A 20,556-nucleotide genomic window follows, 5' to 3' on the forward strand; every position below is an offset into this window, starting at 1 on the left:
TGCAACAACCCGGCAGGAGGCAAACGAAGAATTTTGTGCTGAGGACATGAGTTGACATAATCTTGAATATCCTTCTTCATAGTGTCCCACCAGTAAGACCTTCGTAGAAACTCCCACATCTTTTGAACTCCAGGATGACCGGAAAACTTGGAAATATGAGCCCACTGCAACAACCTTGGTCGAAATTTAGCTGGCACAGACATTCTCCCAGGAGGAGGACCCAGAGCGGTGGGAGCCGCTGACCTAGAAACTGGACTGAGAATCAAAGCCTTCTCAACGGAATTCTCCTCATCCGAAGCTGTTAAGGAACGGGATAAAGCATCAGCCTTGGTGTTAAAAGTCCCAGCCCGGTACTTAATAACAAACGAAAACAGAGTAAAGAAGAGCGCCCATCTAGCTTGACGGGGATTCAAGCACTGGGCCGTCTTGAGGTACAGCAAATTCTTATGATCAGTGAAAACTGTAATTGGGTGTTTAGCACCTTCCAAAAGATATCTCCATTCCTCCAAGGCAGATTTTATTGCCAAAAGCTCTTTGTCTCCAATGGTGTAATTCTGTTCCGCAGGAGAGAATTTGCGAGAATGGAAACCACATGGATGTAACTTCCCATCTGGAGCGTACTGCGAAAGCACGGCACCTATGCCTACCGTGGAAGCATCTACCTCCAAAAAGAATGGTTTTGAAAAATTTGGTTGTTGAAGTACTGGAGCGGACATAAAGGCTGCCTTCAACTGAGTGAACACTGCTACAGCTTCGGAGGACCAATGACTTGGGTCAGAACCCTTCTTGGTTAGGGCAGTAATAGGTGCCACGATGGTAGAGAATCCCTTTATGAACTTCCGGTAGTAATTTGAAAAACCCAGAAATCGTTGTACCGCTTTCAAGGAAAGAGGCTGAGTCCAGTCCTGGATGGCAGTGAGTTTCTCTGGATCCATACGAAGCTCCGTGCCCGAAATAATGTAACCAAGAAATGGAATAGAAGGAACCTCAAAGGTACATTTTGAAATCTTGCCATAAAGATGATTCTCTTGCAATCGAAGAAGTACCTCTTTGACCTGTTTTCTGTGCTCTGTGAGATTCTTAGAAAATATCAGAATGTCATCCAAATATATCACTACACTTAGGTATAGCATATACCGAAAGACTTCATTAATGAATCCCTGAAAGACGGCAGGGGCGTTGCTGAGGCCAAACGGCATTACCAGATACTCGTAATGCCCGTCCCTGGTATTGAAGGCCGTCTTCCATTCGTCCCTCTGTCGGATACGTATCAAACTATAAGCTCCCCTTAAAGCAAGCTTGGTGAAAACTCGGGCTCCGCGAACTCTATCAAAAAGCTCCGTAATGAGCGGCAAAGGATACTTATTCTTAATGGTGATCTCAATTAGACCACGATAGTCAATACATGGTCTCAGCCCTCCGTCCTTCTTCTTCACAAAAAAGAAACCCGCCCCCGCCGGGGAGGTAGAGATGCGGATGAATCCTTTCTGCAGATTAGACTTGATATAGTCCGACATAGCTTGGGTCTCGGGTAATGATAAGGGATAAGTGCGACCCCGAGGTGGCATTTTCCCCGGAATGAGCTCAATGGGGCAGTCCCAGGGTCTATGCGGTGGTAGCTGATCAGCCGCTTGCTCCGAGAACACGTCCAAAAACTCCCGATAGGCCTCCGGAATGAGCCCTTCATCTGACTTGGAAGATACACGGAGCGGATAGACAGGAGTGAGACAATTTGAATGACAAAAAGGACTCCAAGATGTTATTTGTGTCGAACTCCAGTCGACGTGAGGGTTGTGAAGTTTAAGCCAAGGAAGGCCAAGAACCAGATCGTGGGGCATCTCCCGAATCACTAGGAACTCCAGGTGTTCTTGATGCAGAGCTCCCACTTGCAGTTTGATTGGTACTGTACAACTTGAAATCAGACCGTTAGATATTTGGGTACCATTGATAGCAGTCAATGTAATAGGTCGTTCGACCGACCGTAACTGAAAACCCAGATTCTGGGCACAGGAAAGGGAAATAAAATTCCCTGCAGCCCCTGAGTCCAGCAGAGCCTTAACGGGTTTGGCTATTGACTCGGAGAACAGAGACAGAGAGTAAACAGTCCACTGTCTGAGAAGGTTTAGAAGAAACCCCTAGCTCGACTCCTCCGGAACAAGCTAGGACTGCCCGTTTCCCGGGCGAGACTTGCAAAACTTGAGAAAATGATCCGCGGCTCCACAGTAGAGGCAGAGTCTACCCTCACGACGACGCTGACGTTCTTCTGGGGACAGCCGAGATCGATTAATCTGCATGGGTTCATCAGGACTTGGAATAACCGTTTGCTTAGACGGAAGAGATCGGACCCTTGATCGAACTGACCGACTACGTTCGCCACCTCGTTCCTGCATGCGAAGATCCACCTTTACACAGAGCGAGATCAACTGTTCTAAAGAATCCGGCAAATCTCTAGTGACCAATTCGTCCTTTAGACGATCGGAGAGCCCGTTCCAAAAGGCAGCCCGAAGGGCATCATTATTCCAGCGCAGTTCTGAGGCTTTGGTCTGAAAATTAATCACATACTATCCCACTGAACGAGAGCCTTGTTGGACACGAAGCAAGTCTGCAGAGGCTGCGGTCGTCCTGCCGGGCTCATCAAAGATCCTCCGGAATGACGTAATGAAATTGGTGTAACTAAAAACCAATGGATCAGATCGCTCCCATAACAGAGACACCCAATCCAACGCTGAACCCTCGAGCAAAGAAATAATGTATGCCACCTTGGACCGATCAGTAGGGAAGTTATGTGAAAGAAGTTCAAAATGTACCTCGCACTGATTGAGAAAACCACGGCAATTCTTTGGATTCCCATTATAGCGAGGAGGAGTATGGAGCTGAAGGCGTGACCTGGTTCCAGAGGAGGATGGAACATTACTAGAGACAACCACTGGAGCGGGTACTGGAGCTGGGGCCGGTACTACTGAAGCCAGAGAAGTCTGAATTTGATCCAGCGGCCAGATAATTCCTGGAGATAATGCATCACCTGACCCTGAGCTGCTTCCTGACTTTGTACTCGAGAAATCAAGTCCTGGATGGTACTTGCCTCTGGGCTCCGATCCCCCGGGTCTATGAGGCCTGAGTATACTGTCACTGACCTAGGTTGGGGGTGTTGTGAACTCGGGGGTTCTCCCGATGGTAGGGGAGAGGAACCACAGTTGGGTCGGAACAGGGATGGCCTCATATAGGTCTTCCTCATACAGGACTCTGACAGTAAAGCTTGGTGAAAATATTAAAGAACTTTATTGCAGGAAGGGAGCAACACAATGTCACATAGCAGAGAAGGAACGTATGGGGGGAATGTCCAGGCTTATAGGAGAGCTTGTAAGCAATGTTAAAGATTCCAGAAAAAGAAGTACTTGTGAGTGTTGGTACTGGATAATAGTGGCTAAAGAACTTGTGAGTGATGTTTTTAAAGATACTGATGATTTGAAGAACTTGTGAACGGTGGTTAAAGACTCTGATGATTTGAAACACTTGTGAGCGGTGGTTAAAGACACTGAGTATTTGTATGACTTGAGAGCGGTGATTAAAGACACTGATGATTTATAGAACTTGAGAGCGGTGGTTAAAGACACTAATGATTTGTATGACTTGAGGACGGTGATTAAGGACACTGATGATTTGCGGAACTTGAGAGCGGTGGTTAAAGACACTGATGATTTGTATGACTTGAGAGCGATGATTAAAGACACTGATGATTTGTAGAACTTGAGAGCGGTGGTTAAAGACACTGGTAACTTGCAAAACTTGGGAGCGGTGTTTAAAGACACTGATGACTTGTAGAACTTGAGAGCGGCGTTTAAAGACACTGATGACTTGTAGAACTTGAGAGCGGCGTTTAAAGACACTGATGACTTGTAGAACTTGAGAGCGGCGTTTAAAGACACTGATGACTTGTAGAACTTGAGAGCGGCGTTTAAAGACACTGATGACTTGTAGAACTTGAGAGCGGCGTTTAAAGACACTGATGACTTGTAGAACTTGAGAGGGGCGTTTAACCCGCAGCCCACGCTGACTCCAAGAAGCACTGGTGACTGGATTGCAGAGGAACACACCAGCCGCTGGATATGCTGGAACTGTGCAGCAACTGACACCAGAAAGTGCCGGAGACACTGGGGTACGACTGCAGAGAGATTCGTCGGGAACAAGAGCACTGGCATCCACTTCAGGAGAAAAGACGATACTCAGGCGCCGAGGCTCTGCCCGGCGTCTGACTTTGAATCTCCCGCCTCCGCTGGATTGGCGGAACAGTCTGATGACGTCACCTGCTCCCCGCCCACGTGATGCCGGGTGTCATGGCGGCGCCCCTGCCCCAGAGAACCGCCGGGAGCCGCGCCAGCCAGACGCCGGAGCCCGTGGACCACCGAAGGCGGAGGCCGCAACACAGACCAGCAGGCACGCAGGGGTAAGCGCGGTGAACGCCGCCTATGGCGTGTGACCGTTCAATTTTCCATCAGCATTCCTGATACAGAATGCTGACTGTTCAATATCATCCTCCAGTCAGAAGGTCAGAGACTGATACTGTGGAAGCAATGTAAGGGGGGAATACAACATCCATTCATCATGTTCCCCTCTGACTCCATGCATTTTACATAGGGGTTTAAAACAAATGTTTACTGTTTTTGGATTTGGTTCTACCACTTCCACTACAGATATAGTTTGAGCTACATAGAGCAAAACATGCTAATAAGGTTATCCAAATGCTTTCCTTATTAAATAAAAGTAGTGAGTCATTCTAGTTGGCTTCCTTTCTTCCACATCATTTATGCAGCAGACAGGTCATGGCTATTTGCTACATTTACTGTAATGTAATTGTGTAGCTATATAAAAGGCTTGTTTCAGATTTCAGGAGCCTCTTGGCAGGTTCTGCTCTCAAACCTGCTATCTGTATTTCTAGATTTTATGTAAAGAACAACAAAGGCAGCATTCACTATATTGAATCTTACAAGCTTTGAAGAAGGGTAATCGTGTATTTTCTGTCTAAAAGGACGATTTGCTAAAGAAAAGTATCCTGTATCAAATATAGAATCCTGTTACTGTGCTTTTCAGGGTTTTAGAGTTTCAAAGTTCCAGGAATACTTTTTATTATCTAAGGATTCCTTTGGTTTTCAAAGCAATGCACTTTATCCAAATAAAAATATCAGAACAGCACAGCCCATAACAGCTACGCCCATTCACTAATTGGTGGGCTCCACCCCTTTTGTCACCCAAACTGGTATTGTCTTATATAACCCAAAACAGTTGTTGAATACATGCTGATCTTACAATGACCTGACACTGCATAGAATACACTATTTGCATATTCAGAAGGTTCTACTGTATTGTTAATTATAGTATTCTGTTTTTGCCTGTAACACAGTTCTTATAAGTAAACTTCAATTTATGCGTCATGGCCTAAAATATAAAGTAAATAAAGCTAGCATGTGGTTCTTTACGGACCATTGATTGGTTGACTGCAGCTGTTTGGCTGTTGTCCCCAAATTGACAGGTACTGTATGTACATTTTTTGTTGCCACATTGGAAAACAATCAGACATCCATAGAACAGTTAATTACAGCTGCTTTTTTGTGCTTTGTGTATTCCAGATTGCTTTATTATAGTCACAGAACTGTTATTTTCAAAACTGCCTCATTGTATTTGCAATACAAACAATGCTCCTATTGTCCTGTCTGCAGTAATACATCTGCCAATGTTTAATTCGAGGAGAATATTTAACAATGCATTGTACAGTAAGTGCATACAGTTTGTAAATTATTCTTTTATATTCCCCAATTAGTTTACATTGTTACGTGTAATGTTTGCAGCCCTTCTCAGTCCAACGCAACTTATCCTAGGTCTATCTACTGGCTCACTTATAGATTAATAGTTTATTTATGTAAAGAATACTTCTTCCTTTTTGTAGATCACCTCTCCTTAGTTATCTTAACTACACTGGTAGGGTCACTTTTGCAAATGGCTTTTAAGGATTTTAAAGCCACTGATATCAGCAGACGAAGTGGTGGTAGGCAACAGATATATACCTCTGTAAATTAACCCTCCTATTAAAAGCATATGGAGTTCACTTAGGGAATAAGGTGGGTTTTATGCGTGCACTTGTTGATTCATCCCTTCCAATCTGTATTTTTTTTTTTTTTAATGAAAGCTATATTTTGATAATGGCAAATTTATCAATTTGAAAAACTTAGGGCAGCCATTGCCATTGGGTGACCGGATTGGTCTGTTGTAATTTTACCAATTTAATTTGAAAATAACCAATAAGTCTCTTCCAAGATATAAGTCAGATGCTTCTATAGATGTCTCCTTAGAAAGATATGAGCATGTACCTTCTTGGCTCACTGCTTCTAGTGTTCATTCTAGCACCCTGTACCTTTCAAAATCCGTGCTGTTCCTCTTTCCTGCCTGGGGTGTCACTCTCTGCTGTGATGCTTCTCAGCACACTCTGATCTGTTACTCAGTACTGTGATACAGACCTGTGTGTGTGCTGATAAGCACCAGAGCAGTGAGCGACACCCCAGGCAGGAAAGAGGAACTGCACAGGATTTGAAAGGTGCAGGGTGCTAGAATGAACACTAGCTTCACATTACCCAGTGCAGCTGGGTTTCTGCCCACAGTAATGCTGGTGAATCTGGAAACAGGACATGGGAGGCCATACTACATGTTTAATCATGCTCTTTCACTGGGTGTGTGGCTTCAGGTATCTCTTCAGTGCCTTTAATAATGGAGGCTGAGATGATTGTTGAAGTACATCAATAAAGAAGACTGCTACATTTGGGGGAAAGAAAGAAGAGTTAAGTAAGAGACTCTTGTGCAGATGTATTAAGCCTGGAGATGGCATAAGGAGGTGACAAACCAGCGATAAGTGCAAGGTGATAAACACACAAAGCAATCGGCTCCTAACTGTTAATTTACATATTGGAGCTGATTGGCTGGTACGTTTATCACCTTGTACTTATCACTGGTTTATCACTTCCTCATGCCTTCTCCAAGTTAATACATCTGCCCCTCGGTGGCATTTGGATAAGTGGCAGTTGTCTGAAATATAAATGAAAGCTTGCCACAATAAAATACAGTTGATACACTGAAGAATCATTATTATTGAGTACTCCTATGTAGAGTAATTCAAGTTATTAGTATTTTATGTACTTCTTTAAACTTTATAATAAAAAGTGTGTGGTTTGTCTATAAAATGAAACATGAATATTTAATTGTCTGTTACACCAACTAAGTCTGCAATACGGATGGCCTGGTTGAACCACTTAGCCATCTTTTCTTTTCTCATGATGTCTATAGTCCAGGCCCCAGGAGAAGTACATTGTAATTTACCATAAACCACATATTATTGTAATATTTTGATAAGCGTTGTAATATGTATTGTATCGTGCTTTGCATTGCTGTTACTCGCACCCTATCTCTCCTGGTATTTTGGTAAAATAAATTGTTGTAGAAAAGTTTTCTTGGAATCGCAATTCTGTCAAAGATGGACAAGCTGAGAAAAATGAATGTTGTTCTTCCATTTAAGTGGTGGCACCCCTTTAGCATAAAACAAAGATATTTGCATACACTTTTTGAAAGAAAGTGCTAATTGCAATGTTGTCTCATCTGCCTCTAACAGTACAGTAGGTCAAGGCAACCAATCCTATATCCATTTTATAAATAAATGCAAGATTCCAGTCGTTAAATTATATAATCTAATGTCAACTATGGCTAAGGGGTGTATTCAATGCATGTGTGATCCTGTCAGACGGAAAGGATCCGACAATGCAGTATTCAATTTACTGCCAAATCCTATAGGATTTGGCCGTTCTCGACAATGTTAACCTGACTTTTTTTAAAGTCAGATTGACATTGTCGAAAACTGGACTAAAAGCTGTCTGATTTGGCCGCAAATCCCACAAAACACGTGGATCTGTGGCTAATCTGCCGATCCACGTGTTTTGCGACAAGTCGGAATTGCCGACCTGTCGGAAAAACGGCAGCCCCATTGAATAGGTCGAATCACTATTCGACCTGAAAAAGTCGGAAACTGCCATCTTTCCGACAAGACGGCAGTTCCAACAAGAATTGAATACACCCCTAAATAGGGTGTCAAAGACTCCATGCACATTTATACCCCAGTTTCCAATATTGACAATTTTCAATAGTCGCCATAAATTTCTCATCTCAAGTCATTGTCTGCTGGCTGTTGTTAGTCCATTATGCTACAACTTTACCCCCAGCCATGTTGATTTTTGTTTTAATTGTGTTTTTCGGTTTTGCTTTCAGAATTCGACCTCAACTTGCCAAAGAAAAAATTGAAGGATGTCATATTTGCACGTCTGTGACACCTGGCGAACCCCAAGTGTTCCTGGGAAAAGATAAAGCATTCACCTTTGACTATGTCTTCAACATTGATTCCATACAAGATGACATCTATTTGCAATGTACAGAGAAACTTATTGAAGGCTGCTTTGAAGGATACAATGCCACAGTCTTTGCCTATGGTCAAGTAAGAGTTAATATCAGGGAGAATGGGCAGTATGTCAATAGAAAATATGCAGTTCTGCCATGGCCTTACTTGCACAGGACAGGGATTGTAAATCATCGCACATAGAATGTGCACGCGGGACTGAGCAATGAGTGCAGATCAGAACAATATAGAGGGGTAGAAGATGGTATGGGACGGGGATGGTGGTGAGACAGCATACACCTTTTATACATAAGTGTCTGGCGATACTCTCCACTCCTACCATGGTGGTTTGGCTTGTCAACTAGAAAAAGAGGTCGCACTGACACCCTCTAATTTAATTTAGATTTTATTGTATATGGATATATGTCCTTTCCCCTTCACAGCCGGAGACGGCATTATTACAATCAGTGAACAAGCCACGCGGGTGGTCTCCCAGATGGGAGCCGCGACCAGCGGCTTCACGCTGGGACACGGGGCGGAGGGGAGGCATAGATAGAGAGCCCCAGCCTCCATAGGAGACGACACACACGTGTGAAGGGTCCCTTAGCGGACACCGCCGTATGTGAGCAGCAACCTCTGGGAAACATAGAATAGTCACACTGTGGAGATATAACTTTAGTGTGTTGGCAGCCACGTGTGTGGGGATATAAGTCAGCCTCCATCACATCATGCCAGCATTTGATGCTTAACTTTCTGACTATATGTGAATTATTACTGATGACTTGTGTACTTATGAAATAGAAGCTACAGGCAATTACATTATAAACACTACGTCTGATATGTGAAACACAATGGTGATATAGCACCAATAAAATATTAAGCACACGTCAGTACAATATTAAATAAGAGCATTGTGATTTATTAAAACTCCATAGACCAACTAATAAACACACAGATCCAATCGACTTAATGTGAATTAATTAAGCTCCGATGTGAACCACATATCTGTTGGACTGAAAATTGTGAACAATTTATGAGAGAATAATTTTCATCACACACTCTCCACCATACAGTAACACTGTGCTGATCTAAGTTAAAGAATATATTGGTGACGCTCCCTGAAGCTATCGCTATCATTGTATACCATAGGGCATCAGAGTTGTGTCCTTGAACGGACACGATAAGGAGATACAGGGTGGTCATACTGTGGAGATATAAACCACAGCGCACAGACAGATATGTGTGCGGGGGTATAGATTGGTCCATATCACACCGTGTCAGCATATCGATGCTGAATTTTCTCTTAATTTGAATATATGTGAATTATTGCAGACGATCAGTGTATGCAAAGAATAAAACTCACATATGATTATACCGTGATAAAGCACAGCTTAGTGCTATATTTAATACAACACTGTGATCTGTTTACATATTATACATAGCGTGCATAGACACAGTGTGATTTATTTAAATCCTTGTGTAGATTATATATTGGCTGGACAGAAAGTTGGGGTAACCTGTAATAATAAGCGTGAACAATCTCTGTCACACACACTCCATTACACAGTGACATTGTACTGATGTAAGCAAGAGAAACACATCAGTGACACTTCCTGAAATAATTATTGTCGTTGGATACTAAAAGGCACTATAGTTAAGCTATAAGGTCCACCATAAAACTATCCATAATAAAAGGTGCATTATGAGTCAGTGATGCGCACACTGCAAGCACATTACCCGACAAGGATAGTGGTGGTACAATCAAACTATTCATAGGAGTTACTAACCTTGAGATACAAAAGTATCAATTAAATATGCTTAACAGCTGAAGATTGCAACAAATATTGTAACATTGTTCAAGACTATTCAAGTCAGTGAATAAGGAATTAAACACAGTGGCAAAGCTTTTTAATTCACTTTATTATATTTTTCACACAAACTAATACACGTGCACAATATTTCGCTTATGTTTTAATGAGAATAATAAAAGTTAAATTTTAATATCATTGGTCATCTATCGTAAGGGTGTTTGACCATTAGTTATTGATACTTTTTCTGTCTTGTTTTGGTTTGGCTTGTCAAGATAGATCAAGTCGACATGAGAATGTCCGCATGGTAAAACTGTTGACATGTAGCATGGTTTTAGTGACCATGTCGATATTCATTTGCAGTGACCGTGTCAATATTCAACAATATTCAGCCTAAACCTAACTATCCGCATCCTCAGAATGTTTATATTTATTTATTTATTTATTTTCTTTTTTATTAACAGTTTCTTATATAACGCAGCAAATTGCGCTTTACAACTGGACACAATGATAAAACAAAACTGGGTAATAAACAGTCATAGAGGTAGGAAGGCCCTGCTTGCAAGCTTACAATTTATAGATAACGCATAGTTACCGTCAACCATGTCTCCATTCTAAGGATGTCGACATGGCTGCTGCTGACCTTGTGACTGGAAACCTACTACCATGGTGGATTTTTTCATATAGGTAACATCTGGCAGGAGCAAGGAGAGCATGGCACCACTGTGATATACATGGGTAAGCCAAACAGAGTAAAGGGGGGTACACACGGAGCGATAATCTAAGCAATCTGACTAGATTGCTTAGAATTTCAGCAAGATCGCTCCGTGTGTAGCCCTAACATCGATAGCGATGTGCAGCCCGCGCATCACTATCGCTGGTGCTAGATTGGCCACTATCGCTGGTGCTAGATTGGCCACGTCTCCCCACGCACGCTCAGCACAGATTGCGCTGTGCTGAGCGGCGGGAGAGATGTGTGCTGAGCGAACCGCTCAGCACACATCTCTCCTGCATCGGCCCATCTATATGGGCCTTAAGAAATCATCTCTGATCTTGCCATACCTATGTATTTTCAGTTTTGGGTGGAGCTATCATTTAACTTTATATACCGGACTACAATAGACTCCACAAACCTGTATTGAGGGCGTTTTTAAAAGATCTAGTTTTGGCTATCACATCCCCTCCCTGTACTGTATACTGCAGCACACTGATGCAGCCAGAATGTGGTAAACCTCACTACTGTAGAGAAGCAGATACGTTAAAATGCATTTTACCTTGCTGGAATGAATTCCTACAGCCTGTTCTCATTAGACATTCAATTGTGAACACACCTATTTTAAGACATGCTACTCGTGCCTTTTCACATCTGCTGTGGTGTCTTCCCTTGGGGTAAAGGTGAATGACGCTGAGTGCCTGTCAAACTATGACAAATGGTGTAAAGAGACTCATGGCAGTTTTATCAAATGTTAGCAACACCATGAATGCCGCAGACTGTGTCTATAGTCTATCAGGTTTGTGTTAGAACTGCAGGAAGTATATACATGTGTTTTCATATTAGCGTGTTCTGATCACTTGTTAATAGTGTACAGTATTTAGCTACCACTCCCTTGCCCGTAAAATATCAATACATTATGTGCAAATGTCAAAACAACCCTTTAATAACCTGTGTTATCACTTCAGTGGTAATTATGTAAACTAGTGTATTATAAGGCATAACTTGCTCTCTACTGTAAATCATGACTATTGGAAGTCAAACAAGGATACAATGCCCGCTAATAATAGAATTGGAAAAAGTTGCCATGTTTAAATACATAATTAAATAATTTTATAAGCAATAGCATTAAATGCTTGTTAAATATTACATATTAGCATTTCTAGAAATATGTTCTTTATAAAATTAATTCGATCATCAATAAAATAAATTTCTAGTTTAAACAAACATGCTAATTCAAACTATACAGTTGCTTCATAAAATAGCGACTTTTATATGATGATGTTTGTCAGTGTCTTGTTTATTAGTGTGTCGACAATATTCATTTAAATGTATATAATATAATTAAATGTCTAATATATACAGTATAAACATGGAATGTTAGTTCCAAAAATTGCAACATTTGTTAAGCTGATTATCTGTACCAAAGTTTTTCCCATCTGGACGTGTCTACTGTATTATACAGAATTATAAATGTGGCAATTGCTTTTACATTAGTGCTCAGTATAAGATATACTTTCTGGTTGGAGGCTCATCAGCATGCAGACTTTAAAAGGTAAGACAGCCATCAAGTATATCAACTATCAAACATTAAGGGAAGCAGGGACGGATTATCAGCGGGGCCCCCACACACTGTCCCCACAGTCAGCACCCAGACTCCAGACTACCACATTTTGCTGTTTCCACTCTGGTCTTTCTTGGTGGCTCAGTGGCCACCGAGGAGTTTCACTGCAGCACAGTCTCATGAGATTTCACATCATCTCGCAAGACTGTGTCCCCAGCCCTCAGTTATCCAGTAGTGCCATTTATTGTGCAGTTTAACCAATAAGAGGGAGACATTTATGTTAATACGGCTACTATGAAGTGGCTTCAGTTACATTGACTGAGTTGAATGTACATTGCAGCACATCTTATCAATGAAAATTGGGCAACTGAATCATTGTAATCTCTTTATGGGATAACCACACTTGTCTGGAAACAGTCTAGCTATGCATTTGGAGTAGTGCCATTGTGCCATCTATGCTAGTCTGAATTTAGTAAAACTGAAACAGTACAAAACTCCCTTTAATTCTAGATTTAGCTTTAAGTATGTGTCTTTTACCTACCAAATACAAAATTCAGAACTGTTTCAAAGAGATGTAGGGGTCAATCCAAATAACCGTGAAGATGGGGAGTTGCAGTTGTGATTGCGTAGAAACACTGGTAACAGCACTGCAGTTTTCCTGCCATGCGGCCCGATCTCACCCCAGGTGACCAAATATCTGCAAGAGGTCCTCTTACTTGTGCCGCAAATGAACTTGCGATTAATTGGAGTGACCCCTTAGATTGTTTGCCACAAAAGAAGGGCTATGAATCAAGTACTACCTGGGATTATTTTGAAGGTGGGTATTTAATTTTTTGTCCATGCTTAAATTGGGTTGCAAAGATCACATTAAATATTAATTAAATGGTCTTCTGCTCAAAACATGGGCCAAGCCCTTTTCTTGACTTGCATAGAATAACGATGAGAGATCGTCTCTCTATACCTGCTGTGGGTTTATAGGCTAGTACTAGAAATATCCTTATAGCATTAGCTCATGTGAGTGTTTTGTAGCTAGCAATCAGTGGAGGTGGGTCTAAGTTTAGCATGCAACATGTTATATTATGGCCCCATCATGTTCATTTCTACTTTATACTCGCACCACTCAGGGAGTTACCAGCTTATGATGTATGTATACCCTAGCTCTTACTGCTCATATTAGCCAAGTTAATACACTTTTAAAGTGTATGGGGTATATGCAATTGCGGTCGAATTCCGGCTGGAATTCGACCGTTTTTAAATTCGATAGAATTCGACAGTCAGACACCCTCCCGCCGGGACCCAAATTCGACATATTCAATAAAAAACGGATTCGACAGTCCCGCTGTCGAAAAACGGACCAATTGACGATAGACTCGACTTCATGGACTCGACTTCATGGACGTCACAAAACTGAGTAAAAAATCATGAAAAAAATGTGTGGGGTCCCCCCTCCTAAGCATAACCAGCCTCGGGCTCTTTGAGCCGATCCTGGTTGTAAAAATACGGGGGGAAAAATGACAGGGAATCCCCCGTATTTTCACAACCAGCACCGGGCTCTGCGTCCGGTCCTGGTGGCAAAAATACGGGGGACAAAAAACGTAGGGGTCCCCCGAATTTTTAACACCAGCACCGGGCTCCACTAGTCAGAGAGATAATGCCACAGCCGGGGGACACTTTTATATCGGTCCCTGCGGCTGTGGCATTATATCACTAACTAGTCACCCCTGGCCGGGGTACCCTGGAGGAGTGGGGACCCCTTAAATCAAGGGGTCCCCCCCTCCAGCCACCCAAGGGCCAGGGGGGAAGCCCGAGGCTGCCCCCCCCATCCAAGGGCTGCGGATGGGGGGCTGATAGCCAAGTGACAAACATAAAGAATATTGTTTTTTGTAGCAGAACTACAAGTCCCAGCAAGCCTCCCCCGCAAGCTGGTACTTGGAGAACCACAAATACCAGCATGCTGGGGGAAACGGGCCCGCTGGTACCTGTAGTTCTACTGCAAAAAAAATACTCAAATAAAAACAGTATACGCACACCGTGAAAGTAAAACTTTATTACATACATGCACGCCGACACACACATACTTACCTATGTTCACACGCCGACTCTGTCCACTTCTCCAAGTAGAATCCATGGGGTACCTGAAAATAAAATTATACTCACCATAATCCAGTGTAGATCTGTCCTCTTCTTTTTTGTAATCCACGTACTTGGCAAAAAAACAAACCGGAAAACCCGATCCACGCACTGGGACCCCTTTCCCCGACTGCTGAGACCCCCTGTGACTCCTGTCACAGAGGGTCCCTTGAGCCAGTCAGGGAGCGCCACGTCGTGGCACTCTCCTGATTGGCTGTGCGCGTCTGAGCTGTCAGACGGCGCATAGCACAGCCGCTCCATTATCTTCAATGGTGGGAACTTTGCGGTCAGCGGTGAGGTTACTCGCAGTCAGCGGCTGACCATTAGTTTACTATTTTTATTAAAAATAAACGCAGGGTGGCGCTTTCCCTAAAAGACACCCCAAACACAAGTGATGGATGTTATACATGTCAAGCTTGATTGTATGTCTGATGCTGTGTCTATGATGCTCCCTGAAATAACATCCTTGTGGGCCCATTTATTAATTATCGAGTTCCAGACCCGATAGTTATAATTTATTACCGCCGCTTGTTCCGCTGGTCTGTATCATGAAACACATGCAGTGGCATGGGATCTGATAGGAGTCTGTCTCTGCAATGTGTAAAAGTTAATTGTGATTACTTACATTTTTCAGTAGTTACTGTGCATGTGCAGTGTGCTGACCATGCATGCATAAGTGGAGAGTGCTGCGGAGTGATCCTCCGGAACTCTCTCCTGGTACTTTATGCAGACTGTAGCCTATGGGCTGCAGTGGCTAACATTATGTTCAGGTCGTGGTAGCTACCAGGGGCCAAGCTGCAAGCTAAATGTGGCTATAAAGCAGCCTCCATAGAAATCTTTGAAGGCTTCTACTGTGACTGAAAATTGGGGACCGCAGCAGATATGTGCTACAGTCCCCCGTACATACGTATATTTGAGGATACTTCATATTTGCAGATTCCCCTAGAAGCAGTTGTTGGAGGATATCCTGAAAATATTTCCTGAAGATGCCATAAATTAAGAAACAAAGAACTTTCAGTTTTTTTCCTACTTCACACATCCGCACTCAGTTCAAGTATATAAAATTACCTTGGTGCCTATCCATATGGTCAGATATGCAGAGCGGTATTCCTGAATGCTAGTACAGCCAGATTACATGGGAGCAGTTACTCGGGAGACCCCACACATTGGGGGGCATCCACACTGCCTCAATCATCGCCCAGACCTGATCCAGTCTACACCTTCCCAGCAGTGTATTACATTTTGTATGCTGCTGGGAACTGGTTTCCGTCAGCGTCATGGATGTGATATAATACACGGTCTGTCAGTGGTTGAGTTTGTTGTCTGGAGATATAGTAAGGGGCATAGTATCGGTGATGGGGGTCAATTTTGTTGGTGGGGGGCCCCACAACCTATTTACCCGGGTGCTCCACAACCCTTAATCAAGCCCTGTAGGAAAGCACCTGGCATAAGTACTTGTGTCAGGTGCTTCCCAAGTGTATTATAGTTGATATGCTTGATGGGGATTTTACCTTTAAAAAAAACTGCGCAGGCTTTTAATATTTCCGTTACATTTTTGGCAGGCACCCATACGTATTTGACACTCGTTCTGTAAACAGATGCTGTACCTTTCAATAATACATGTAAGATTAATTCAATTTGGGATCGATTCTTGTACCACTTGTGCAACATCTTCCATCATTTAACCCAGATAATCGGGATTATATATACAGTATATATAAAGAAATTTGTGTAGTATTAGGGCCATTTATTTGTTGGTACAAATTGAGTAGCCTAAAAGTGTGTTTTTTTTATTTTATTTTTTAAATCCACTAATTCTCCTCTCATGTATTAACTATATGAATTCTGTTCTCCCTTACTTTCGCCACTTGTAGTAGATTTACCAGCATGCAGGTTGTCACAGCCGCCACAGATCAGTGGCTTTGAACAATTGATTTAAAGCAGTAACCGTAATAAATGGCAAACTAGGCTTGTTTAGTATTTATTTCTGTTATCGGACTAAATTTGTTGGTTTTGTAACCGTTCTAAATCCATCCATCAAAGCTGGGTTGGTAAATCTACCAGTTAGTTACCAACAGTCGTACAGCATTTTGTTAGTAGCTGTGCGTTTATACTTGTGTGCAAATGTACTAAGCCTTGGAGAGTGATGCAGTGGAGTAGAGAAATAAAGTACCAGCCAACTAGCTCCTAATTGTCATATTTCAAACACAGCCTGTAACATGACAGTTGGGAGCTGTTTGGCTGGTTTCATCTCTCTCCGCTTTATCACTCTTCAAGGCTTAGTACATCTCCCCCTATTGACTTATGATATCTGTTTATTAATGTTTTTTATGGTACAGACTATGAATGTTTCATTTAAAATTTAGACAGGATCAGGAAAAACCTACACAATGGGGACTGGCTTTGACGTGAATATTTCTGAGGAAGAGCAAGGTATCATACCCCGAGCTGTTATACATCTTTTCAGAAGAATTGAAGAGAAAATAAAAGATGCACTGGAACAAGGTCTCCCCCCACCAGATTTTAAAGTTAATGTTCAGTTCCTGGAGGTATGTTCTAGTATTACTACAATGTAAACAAGGAAGTTTTATTTCTTTATTTTTTTACTCATTCTAGGAGGGTAGCAGAGTTATTTGTAAAACTGATTGACGCCATGGATCTCTGTAGATGAATTTCTGTGGTTATTTTGAGTAAGGAACCCAGTGAGAATGTCCTATACAGGTGGTGAAACACATTTGGGACACCTGCAACAATATAGGGCAGTATTCAATTAGTGGATCAGACACTTCAGTATTCAATTTGCGGGCATTTTCGACAGGTTTCGCACGTTTTCAAAAATGCCAATCCGACTTAAAAAAAAAAAGTCGAATTGGCATTGTTGAAAACGGGCTAAAAACCTGTCGGAAACGCCCGCAAATTCGACAAAATACGTGGATCAGCGGCTAATCCGCTGATCCACGTGTTTTCCGACAAGTCGGAGAAAACGGCACTTGACTTGAATAGGTCGAATCCAGATTCGACCTAAAAAAGTCAGAAAATTCAGTTTTTCTGACTTGTCGGATTGATTGAATAGACCCCTTAGGGGAATACCCAGTTAGCCACAGCGTGTACTCTATTTTCCAGTGTTTGGGAGAAAACGGTCTGTTGTCATTTGCTCCCATACATTACCAGATTTTCATTACAACCAGAAAGATTGGACAGATAATCTTATCGTGTGTATCCAGCTTAAGGATACCCAGCCTGAGCACAGTTGACTTAATTAGTACCTTAGTAAATTTGATGTAACCAACTGGTCTCAAACATGGATATCCTTAAAACATTGACTGTAATGGCGGAGTTTGGGAATCTCCTACATATGGCATTTTTGTCATGCAGCTGGTACTATGTATAAAACAGGTAATTCCAAGTGTAGGCCTATTTCTAACTATTGGACAGAGTTTAGTATAAAAACAAAACATTACATTCCTTGTACATTAATTTACTTAACACTGTGTTTTTATTGAAAATGCTTTCCAGAAGTTTGGAGAGTCTCTACTTCCATTTATATAAATGTGAAGGGTTGTAATGTATTGGTAGCTGTCTCCTGATGATGATGATGCCATGACCCGCTCTGCTCTTAGCAAGATACAATGAAAATGTACCCAGCTTGTATCATCGCTAAATGTAGTCAAATATATTTTTATCCTTTTTGCTGTGGTTTAAATAATGTGTACCCATAACAAGCTATGTGGTCTAATAAAAAAAGTAATAAAGAATAGTATACAGGTTGAATATCTCATAACCAAATATTCCGAAATACAGAATTTTCTCTAACGTCCTAGTGGATGCTGGGGACTCCGCAAGGACCATGGGGAATAGACGGGCTCCGCAGGAGACAGGGCACTTTAAGAAAGAATTAGGAATACTGGTGTGCACTGGCTCCTCCCTCTATGTCCCTCCTCCAGACCTCAGTTTGAATCTGTGCCCGGACGAGCTGGGTGCAACTTTAGTGAGCTCTCCTGAGCTTGCTAAAAAGAAAGTATTTTGTTAGGATTTTTTATTTTCAGAGAGATCTGCTGGCAACAGACTCTCTGCTACGTGGGACTGAGGGGAGAGAAGCAGCCCTACTCACTGAAGATAGGTCCTGCTTCTTAGGCTACTGGACACCATTAGCTCCAGAGGGAGACGTACACAGGAACGCACCCTTGGTCGTCCGATCCCGGAGCCGCGCCGCCGTCCCCCTCGCAGAGCCAGAAGACAGAAGCCGGCGTGAGAAGTAAGAAGACTTCGAAATCGGCGGCAGAAGACTCCAGTCTTCATATGAGGTAGCGCACAGCACTGCAGCTGTGCGCCATTGCTCCCACACTAAACCCACACACTCCGGTCACTGTAGGGTGCAGGGCGCAAGGGGGGGGCGCGCGCCCTGGGCAGCAATTGAGAACCTCTTGGCAAAAAGCAGCATATATACAGTTGGGCACTGTATATATGCATGAGCCCCCGCCATTATTTTACACACAAAACGCGGGACAGAAGCCCGCCGCTGAGCTGAGCTTCTTCCTCAGCACTCACCAGCGCCGTTTTCTCTCCACAGCTCCGCTGAGAGGAAGCTCCCCAGGCTCTCCCCTGCAGAATCACGGTAGAAAGAGTGTAAAAAGAGAGGGGGGGGCACATAAATTTGGCGCAAAAACAGTATATACAGCAGTTACTGGGTTAACACTAAGTTACTGTGTGATTCCTGGGTCATATAGCGCTGCGGTGTGTGCTGGCATACTCTCTCTCTGTCTCTCCAAAAGGCCTTGTGGGGGAACTGTCTTCAGAGAGGGCATTCCCTGTGTGTGTGGTGTGTCGGTACGCTTGTGTCGACATGTTTGATGCGGAAGGCTATGTGGAAACAGAGCGGGTACAAATGAATGTGGGGTCGCCGCCGACGGCGCCGACACCCGATTGGATGGATATGTGGAAGGTTTTAAATGATAATGTTAATTCCTTGCATAAAAGGTTGGATAAAGCTGAAGCCTTGGGACAGTCAGGGTCTCAACCCATGCCTGATCCTACATCGCAGAGGCCGTCAGGGTCTCAGAAGCGCCCACTATCCCAAATTGTTGACACAGATATCGACACAGATTCTGACTCCAGTGTCGATGGCGATGATGCAAAGTTGCAGCCTAAAATGGCTAAAGCCATCCGCTACATGATTATAGCAATGAAAGATGTGTTGCACATCACAGACGAAACCCCAGTCCCTGACAAGAGGGTTTATATGTATGGGGAGAAAAGGCAAGAGGTGACCTTTCCCCCTTCACTTGAGTTAAATGAGTTATGTGAAAAAGCTTGGGAATCTCCAGATAGAAAACTGCAGATTTCCAAACGGATGCTTATGGCGTATCCTTTCCCGCCAACGGACAGGTTACGCTGGGAATCCTCCCCTAGGGTAGACAAAGCTTTAACACGCTTATCCAAGAGGGTAGCCCTGCCGTCACAGGATACGGCCACCCTTAAAGATGCTGCGGATAGAAAGCAGGAGCGTATCCTGAAGTCCATTTATACACATTCAGGTACCTTACTACGGCCGGCGATTGCGTCGGCCTGGATGTGTAGTGCTGCAGCAGCATGGACAGATAACTTATCTGAGGAACTTGATACCTTGGACAAGGATACTATATTACTAACCCTGGGGCATATAAAAGACGCTGTCCTATATATGAAAGATGCTCAAAGAGACATTAGCCTACTGGGCTCTAGAATAAATGCAATGTCGATTTCTGCCAGAAGGGTCCTGTGGACTCGGCAATGAACAGGCGATGCCGACTCAAAAAGGCACATGGAGGTTTTACCTTACAAAGGTGAGGAACTGTTTGGGGACGGTCTCTCGGACCTGGTCTCCACAGCTATGGCGGGAAAGTCAAATTTTTTGCCATATGTTCCCTCACAACCTAAG

The 20,556-nt window shown here is 43.0% G+C and overlaps 1 protein-coding gene across 6 annotated transcripts in view; it reads left to right on the forward strand.

Moving 5' to 3' along the window:
- KIF21A (kinesin family member 21A) overlaps positions 1–20,556 on the forward strand; it is a 282,538-nt gene that overhangs the window by 94,266 nt on the left and 167,716 nt on the right. For all 6 annotated transcript variants that reach the window (XM_063927091.1, XM_063927092.1, XM_063927094.1 and 3 more), the window contains exons 2-3: positions 8,302–8,524; positions 17,006–17,188. In XM_063927091.1, coding sequence (XP_063783161.1) covers positions 8,302–8,524; positions 17,006–17,188 — 406 coding nt within the window. The remainder of the gene's footprint in view (positions 1–8,301; positions 8,525–17,005; positions 17,189–20,556) is intronic.

The sequence above is a fragment of the Pseudophryne corroboree genome, chromosome 6 (assembly GCF_028390025.1).
Source record: "Pseudophryne corroboree isolate aPseCor3 chromosome 6, aPseCor3.hap2, whole genome shotgun sequence".
NCBI lineage: Eukaryota > Metazoa > Chordata > Amphibia > Anura > Myobatrachidae > Pseudophryne > Pseudophryne corroboree.